The sequence below is a fragment of the Pholcus phalangioides genome, unplaced genomic scaffold (assembly GCF_987345545.1).
Source record: "Pholcus phalangioides strain wild (caught in Gottingen) unplaced genomic scaffold, Ppha-v1.0 ptg000024l_1, whole genome shotgun sequence".
In the NCBI taxonomy this organism is placed as follows: Eukaryota; Metazoa; Arthropoda; class Arachnida; order Araneae; family Pholcidae; genus Pholcus; species Pholcus phalangioides.
In genome coordinates this window covers 23984891-23993955 of record NW_028301616.1, presented here as the reverse complement: position 1 = coordinate 23993955, position 9065 = coordinate 23984891, and the positions used below count along the sequence as shown (strand labels likewise).

The 9065-nt window shown below is 34.8% G+C and overlaps 1 protein-coding gene across 1 annotated transcript; it reads left to right on the top strand.

Moving 5' to 3' along the window:
- The first annotated feature begins 2275 nt into the window (after positions 1 to 2275).
- On the top strand, positions 2276 to 7507 carry LOC149069049 (uncharacterized). The gene is made up of 3 exons (XM_089250974.1): positions 2276 to 2379; positions 4930 to 5034; positions 7079 to 7507. The coding sequence occupies exons 1-3, from the start codon at positions 2368 to 2370 to the stop codon at positions 7334 to 7336; spliced, it is 375 nt and encodes a 124-aa protein (XP_089107100.1). The 5' UTR covers positions 2276 to 2367; the 3' UTR covers positions 7337 to 7507.
- Positions 7508 to 9065: the final 1558 nt, after the last annotated feature.

The following is a 9065-nucleotide window of genomic DNA, read 5'->3' as shown; positions in this document are numbered from 1 at the left end:
GCATGCAAATCTGCGTTATAGTGTATAAAAGGCGTGGACTCAATATTACTAAAGTGCGCCATTACGCGTTATAACTATTAGAGCGGTTGCACGCTGGAATAACTTCACAGGGTCGGCTTTTTATTCACTGTGACGCAGATTTGCATACGGTATCTTCTTCTTCCCCAGGTTACATTTGCATGCATGTGGTGTTCTTTTCTCCCGATAAATTTCTACAGGAATGCCGTTCTAACGTTTGCGGAGCGACCGTTTCGAAACGCGCGTGTGCATTTCGTGTTAGACCACGCATTCTTTGCTGACAATTGTTTCCATTGGTGTGTACTATCACCTCTCTTAAAGGTCTTTTTGAATCATCCTGTACATAGATCATAATACTTTATAATCCCATAATAATTGAAGCAATTAATTACAATTTCACAATAAAAAATGTGTCATTCCTTAAATGGTAGCGAATGAGAATGATCCTGTAGGCAGGAAGGACTTCACACAGACCCTCCGGAGGTCCGTGGACCGCAGTTGGAAAATACTCTCCTAGGATATGTTCTTGAATATTGTGTTTGCTGGGAAATGTTGTACTGATACATCAAGGGTACATTACACACAAGGGCATGCTGAGGTCATGTTTGCTAATTTGGTTCATTCATTGCTTCCCCATCAATGTTATGTGCCAGCCATCGTTTTTCCTGCTGTATGTTCAAAAGGTACTGAAACTACTGAACTTGGGCGCGGTAGCCCAGGTCGATAAGATACTCTCCTAAAGTACCGAAGGATGTTAAGAGGTGTCACGAGTTCTATACCCTGTTCGTGCTTGTCAGAAACTTTTCTGACAACAGATGCGGCGACATGACCATAGGAAAAGAATGCTACCGCAGGGAGTCCCACATCGATGGGTTAGCGCACCAACGTCTCGGTGAGTATAAAGAAAGACTGCCGTTGGGAATCGGCAATAAATAAAATAAATAGGTCGCGGTCTAATTAGCCCTAGCGTACAGAAAATGACCGTGGGGTGACAAAAATGATCAAAACTACTAAACCGCACATGAATTACAGTGCCAATTATCCAATGAATTGTTAGTGTCAGAAGGAGCGGACGCCCCGAGTGACTCGGGGCACATTTTTAGATCAGCCGAAGAAAGACTCGTGTCCCATTTCCAGATGAATCAAGTTTCCCGCGACACATTTTCAGTTGACCTGAGAAGCTCGCGGCACATTTATAGGTGACTCAGAGATCCACTTTCTGATGACCTGAGAAGTTCTCCGCACATTTCCAGATGACTCAAGAGGCCCGCGGCACATTTTCAGATGACTTAAGTGGTTCAGCGCACATATCCAGATAACTCAGTGGCTTGCGATGCGCTTCTGAATCAGTGAAGCAACCCGCACTCCCCAAAAGATTCAGCACTCTTGCCCAATAAGGGGCTCGGTCGATTGCGCCGAAAATGGGAGTGTTAAGGAGTCGAGATTTCGAACTTCCTACTGTATTTCATTGATAACATTAATTCGGAATACAATAAAAATTCCAAAACAATAATAAATTCATAAAAAGGGTTAGATGACCTTGAAGAATTTTCTTTTTCCTTTTTTTGCTCCATTGGTCATCAATGCCATTGTCCCATCCCTTAGGCTTTCGATAAGCGGACAAAAACCCTATTATAAAATTTGAATCCGACATCATAAAAGGGGGAAAAAAACGTAAAATGGACACTCAATTTGTGTTTTTGTTAAACACGAGGAAAAAAACCGCAAATGAGATGTTAACCTTAGGTCTATAATAGACGTCAAACAAGCTATAGATTGACTAGGGTGGAGTCCCCACTCGTTGAGATGGAAGAGAGTCCACTCCTCCCTAGGATCAAATCACAATAATCTCATCTAGTTCTTCACTCACTTTCCCCCTTATTTCCCAATTAGAATTCACAACAACAACAAAAAAAATCTTTTCAATTGAGAAGAATACTGTCGACATTTTAAGGTCACGAGCCACCAATTATTACCAGTCTGGACGAAGCCGGACCGTATCTGAGTGGAAATTCCATGAGGGGGAGCAGCAACAGCAGCACAAATTGAAGAGGAAAAGCAATGGAAAGTTATAACACGGACTAGTTTTTTTTTTTTTTTTTTCGAGGAATCCTTGAATCGTATTTTACTTTTCAATTACAACATCAGATGGTGTGTTTACAGTTACTGTATGTATTTACTGATGTAGTTACGTGTGTACCTACTCGAATTCTCAAGGGAATTCCACCGGTCCACGCCCTGTTCTGGTCGTCCTTCGCCTCGGTTATCAACTCTATTATATAAGCGCGATCGGGATTTCAGATCGATACATTCTCTGTTTGCCAAAGCAATCAAGAAACTCTCTCGAAAATGTTCTCTAAGGTAAGCATTGCTTCTCGATACATTATCATACATATTCGTATTTGCGCTCATATTTGGGAAATTCCAGAAATATTTGGTGTTTGATTTACTCTGCCGTGAGCTTCTCTACAAGTTATATATTTAACTCTTTGAACAACATAGCAGAAATAGTTAAACCCCCCCCGTTAAATGTCTTATCTTTTTTATAAAAGTGCAAAGGAGATAGGAAATATGTTTCTATTGAAAAATCAGCTTTACAAATATATCTGGGCTTGTTTTTGTAAAATAAATGGCTCTTCAGAAGGCGAGATACCTCGCCTATGCCACGCTGGAACAGTTAAATAAATAATTTTGATTTTTAGAAGCCTGTTTTTTTAGAGCATTAAAATCTGATTAATTGCATTAGTTACATAACTAAGCTTGTTATCTCGGCTTTCAAGCAGCGAGATATCTCGTCAATGAAACTGAGACTTAAATGAACAGTTCTGATTTTCAGAAACCATTTTCGTGTTTTGGAAAGCTACATAATTAGGTGAATTATCTCGCCTGTGTCGCCGTTAACCCTTTGATTACTAAAGAGACATAAACGTCCCAAAAAAATCCAATTGCCAAATTTGCCTTACTTGTGACCTATAATGTTGATTTCCACAGAAAGCTGAGGTCATTTTTTTTAATTAGTAGGCAAAGGGTTAAATACATAGTTATGATTTTAATAAGTCTCTTTTAGTGTACTGAAAAGCTATTCAGTTAGATGATCAGAATAATTATCTCAACTTCTTGAGAAGCGAGATATCTCGTCAATGCCGCTAAGACAGTTAAATAAATAGCTGTGATTTTTAGCATTTTTTTCAGTGTATTAAAAATACAGTGTATAATCAGTGTATAATCTAATTAGTTACATAATTGAGCTGGAACAGGGAAGAAATTGTGTAAATAGTACTCACCGTAAATATTGCTACCGCACTTCACGGAAAGTAGAATAAGAAGAAAATGATAATAAATATAATGATCATGATATATATAAATATTTAAAATGAAAATTATATTTTTTTGGCCATTTTAGTTCAAATTAAAGCCAAAAAAATGAATAAAAAATGCTGTTTTTCAAACAATAAGCCAGCACAAACAAGTTATCTAACTTGATTCTTGGAATACCATCAGTACTCAAAGGATTAACATAAAACTCGATTAATATCTGATCTTATAAGAGAGGTGTGATCGTCAAAAATAATTCCACTGTGTTGATTCATTATATTCACTACATGTGTATTTCATACCAATACCGGTTAATTATATTTCTCTGCCGGTTGTGATTTCTTATATTGTGGTTACGAATATAATTCTCGAAACGACAGAAATAGTAAGTTGGCCATCAAAAATGAAATTATACCTTACCGTAAAAATTATGTGCTCACGAAATTATCTTAAAATTGATGCTCAGAAATAACGTAGAAATTTGCGTTAAAAAAATCATCGTTAAAAAGATTGAATTAAAATTATTATAAAAATTCAATTTAGAAATTATCCTGAAAATGAAATTGAAAATTATGGTAAAAGCATTAAATTCAGAAATTATCGTATGAAATGAATTAAGAATTATCGTATGAAATGAATTAAGAATTATCGTATGAAATGAATTAAGAATTATCGTATGAAATGAATTAAGAATTATCGTATGAAATGAATTAAGAATTATCGTATGAAATGAATTAAGAATTATCGTATGAAATGAATTAAGAATTATCTTAAAAATTGAATTAAGAATTATCTTAAAAATTGAATTAAGAATTATCTTAAAAATTGAATTAAGAATTACCTTAAAAATTGAATTAAGAATTATCTTAAAAATTGAATTAAGAATTATCTTAAAAATTGAATTAAAAATCATCCTACAAATTCAACTAAGAAATTATCCATAAAATTTAGTAAAGATATTTTTCTAAAAATTTAATTAAAAATCATCCTAAAAATTGAATTAGAAAATTATACTAAAAATTTAATTGGAAAATTATTGTAAAAACTTCAGTTGAAAATGATCCCAAAAATTGGATTTATAAAGTATCTCAAGAATTTTATATGAAAGTTACCGAAAAAAAATTGATTTAAAAATCATCATTAAAATTAAATTAGAAAAGTTATCCTTAATTAAATTCAGAGACCATCGTATAAGATTTAATTAACGATGTTAATCCACAACAATAAATAATCAAAATAAAACTGCGCCTAGCAAAAGATTGCCATTTCGGATACCAAAAACCCATATTATGGCTACATTTTTTTTCTATTTTTTGTAAATTAACATCTTATTCGGCTTTGTTTCATACAAAACTATGGTTTACTAAAAAAAATTGATGACTTTTTCTCTTATTTAAAATCGATTGATCCACCATAAGGATTTCACAGAAATGTAATAAGAACACGTTTACAGACACGGACCGGACCTTGAAAAATCTTCGACGTCTGATAACGATTAATATTGAATTCCTCGTTCGATTTCCAAACAAAACTAATTAAGCTGCTATTAACAATTTTCTCTCTAATCAATTTCATAAAATTTTCATTCAATTACAGGTAATCATCTTTGTTGCTGCCTTGGCTGCCGCCCAGGCTAGCGTACTGTTGCACGGAGCTGCATTGGCCAGCACTGGCACTAGTGTAACATCTAGGACTCAAGATGTACGTATATTTATTCAAACAACTCTCAATTTTATCATGAATTTAAAGGAAGAAAACTACTATAAAGACCCGAAAAACATGTTTCCAAACTCTTATTTCGCATTGAATTCGGTCGACTATGCAAATAAATACGAAGCATTCACAAAAATATTCAATAGTCAAGAAAAAAAATGTATATCATCATCAAATGAAGTGAACTTTTCTTTAGAAATCGTTTTCTTCTTCATTCAAATGCGTAAATATGTACATTCTGAGTAAATTTATTGAAAGCTGATTTTGATTCGGGAGTAAAAAAATCATGAATAATAAGCATTTACTTGAATATGCTCTTTGAAATAAGCTCCGTCTGAAGAGAAAACAAGTTCAGAAAAAGAAGTCTTTTCCAAGTGATAAAACAAGATTATAAACTGTGATTATTCTGTAAAGAATAATTTTCGAGAGAAAGATGGAGGATTTTCGTACGCGTGCACAAGTATGCAATAAATATCCGACATTTTAATATCCGATGAATATTAAAACACGACGGTGATGATGATTCATTGAAATGCCTTCAAATCTGCAGCTTAGAGCAAACAAATACCATCCATGGCCGTAAAATATCTAAGCTTGTTTACGAAATATGATATTGTACTTAACTTGGGGTGTATTTAGAGGGTGGGATTTATATTTAGAATTTTATTTGAGTGTGTTTTAATACTAAAAGTTTCGGTTGTTTATCAGAGGTATGAGATAATATAGTGTTCTGTTTATAGATATTCTGTTTTTATAAGGTCTATTTCATGGACTGTTTTTCGTTATACGTAAACGCTGTACTTGTGCAGTGATGGGTTAAAAAGCGAAACGTGTTTCGCATGAAATAGCAGGATACAAAATTAGGCCGAGATTATACTATAAAAGTTTAATAAAAGCTCATTTATAAAACTTGAGAAATTCAACCAATAACGTACCGATTACATTCGAGCAAATGCAGCCGATGCCCTTATTGGTAGCATTTTTCAAGTTTTATAAATTAACTTTTATGAAACTTTCATAGTGTAATCCCGGCTTTAGACGCTATCGGTTACTCGCGTTTATTTGCAAATAAATTTTAGACTGGTGAATCTCTTAAATCGGTTTTGATGTATTCGGATGGACCAGAGTATTTAAAAAATATATTTACATATATGCAAGGTTCTTCATATCATACTTTGACAGTTAGTACTCGATACACAAAGATTATCACTCAGTATCGTGTCTATAGAGTACCAATGGCTTCGCAACTCTATAAGAATCGAAAAATTGCCAATGAAGGAGCCCATCCATGAGTTTTAGATCATTATTAGGAAAGATAACTACATTGCCAGAACATTCAAAAAACGGAATAACTGCCTATTTGGTTCGATTTTTCATAGGGGTCTAATTAGAGCCCTTTCCAAGTAATATTGATATTGATAGTTGATAAGGTTTTCGCGGCCATCATTTGATAAAAATTGTTTTTTCGGGTTCGAAGACCGTCGTCCGTTTGAGTTTGTTCTCAACGTTTCCCCAACACTAGTGGTTGGCATCATCAGGAGAATTGATAAACTGGATCAAAGACTTTGATCGAAAAAACAATTTTTATCAATATTGATATTGCCAAATATTGAAAATGTGGACGGTAATCAAACTCAGGGAAACAAAATAGTTCGATATATAGAACTTCCAAAGGTTTTCGCCTGTCGATCGGCAAAAGGAAATAAGATCCACGGCCTGTCTTGACTTCTTATCTTCGGCGAGAGAGAGAAATAGAGCCTTTAGAAGTTCTTTATATATCAAACTATAGTGCTTCCTGGGTTTTATTGCAATCTTAACTACAACTGTCCCACTGTGCCCCATTTCCCTTGGTCCTTCTTTGAAAATGAACCGTTATGGTCCTATCAATCACTGTAGAGCACCATCAGTGAAATGCGCCGGGATCGTTTGGGATAGAGAATCGAGCTATAATTATATTATTTTGTTTCGAAATATCCTTGCATTCAAAGGCAAGTTTTTTGACTAATATCTTCCTCTTCGTTTATGTATACAGAGCCTCGGAAACTTCGCATTTCGTTCAGACATCGCCGACGGCGCCCACGTCCGAAGCCACGCTGAGGTCCAGAACGCTGGAGCCGTGCACGCTGTATACGCTCCGGCTCCTGCTGTTGTTGCAGCTCATCCAGCCGTAGTGCCAGCCTACCACGCTGCTGCTCCGATTTATGCCGCACCCGCACTCAGGTACGGATTCGGAAACGGGCTCCTCTTGAACCACGGGCTTGGACTCGCCCATGGTGGACTCGTCCTCTAAAATTAACAACGAGGTTGGGGAAAAACGCCAAGTCATTCGGATCTCACGGAAAATCACCAAAATACATCGAGCTTTTGATTTCTTCCTTCACACGAATGGAAACAAATTGATATGGATCACCTCGATTCTGTCTTTGTCTTGTGCCAATAAAAGAAAATGTGTTTACACGTACCTAATTTGATTTGATCTGATTTATTTACGATCCGTCATACACCAATTTACATTCGTATACCAAAACGAAATGCATTCTTCTATTGACGTACTGGCCCTGGTGCCACAAATGTGTATGGGTTGTTTTCCTCACTGTAGAATTTTTTTCTTTTGAAATCAGAGCTCTGACTTGAGACTCGTGTAAGTTTTGAGTTAGAAATATGGTGAATATGAACGATAAAGGTATTCATCAGAGGGCAGTATTTAAAGTTGAACTTTCGGCGGGGGAGGTTTAGACGGCTTCCAGAAGAAACTACCTTCGGGAAAAGTGTGATTTATTGCATAAAATGCAGCGGTAAAATTCGGGAAAAAATCATATGTGAATATGAAAATATACTGCATCATCTTGGCTGAAAATTTTTGAACGAGAAGTAAATTACTTCTTCACAAAAAAAAATTGAAAATTCAAAAAAATATATCATGAAAAATAAAGATTTTTTGCTGACATTTATGTTCTAAATGCATTTTTTTGAGTGAAATGCGAAAATGCAAAAACATTTTGAAAATTCCAAAGGTCTTTTGATATATCTCTAGGAATAGCCTTAAAATAAAACACTTGATATTTGGAAAATACGAACATCTCTATTAATTCATTGAATTCTACCTGCGGCAGAAAATCCGATGTTCAAACCAATAAAAATACAGTAAACCCCCTTCTTAACGAACACCCCTCAGATGCGGTCACCCTTCATTTACGCCAAACAATATTTTCCCTCGTGTAATAAAAGTATGCATTTCAAACCCCTGATCAACGGTCAGCCCTCTTTTACGAACGAATTTTTTAGTCCCGCCGGTGACCGCGAAAGAGAGACTTACTTTACTGTATTACTAGCGATATTCATTTCGAAAATTATAAAAAAGTGATTACGCTCGAATAAACCTTCAAAATATGAACTTATTCTGAAAATTCTTTGATTCTATGCATTTATATGCATTAATGCTAAAAAAGGCCAAAATATGCAAATGTATGTGCACATGATCCGGGCATTTACCGTTGACTGATTGGATGACTGGAACAATGTAATCGACAAACAAAAATTTCACACTAATAAACCATATTAAAAACTGCAAATTATTCAATTGAACCACTTTATACATGTTGCTAAATTATTGTGAAAAAATTGCAAAACTGAGTAGGATGATAGGCACTATATTCATGTTTAAAAATGTCGTTATTGAAGTTTTATATCTCATTTCACATTTGAATGGTATCAGGAAAACCAAAATGAAAAAAAGCGAAATTGTGGTTCAACTTAGGAAATTTTTGCCCTAATTTGGAGACTTAGTTCCTTAAGTTGGATTAGTTATTTGAAAAGTTTAAAATCAGTAACTTTATACATTGCTTATACAAAAATGCATTTCCCCCCCCCCCCACTAATTTCATGAATAATGAAAAATATTTAAGGAGAAAAATAACTGTAAAGTAAGAAAAAATTTATTATTAAAAGGAAAATATGAAATCTAGTTAGAAATTTTTCGATAGGAATTTTATCATCACAAAAATGCTACTAAAATTGGG

Bases quoted from the DNA above. Each gene is read 5' to 3' on its own strand.
- LOC149069049 (XM_089250974.1), top strand. The intron at 5,035-7,078 runs GTACGTATATTT...TTATGTATACAG, and splicing joins TAACATCTAGGACTCAAGAT to AGCCTCGGAAACTTCGCATT.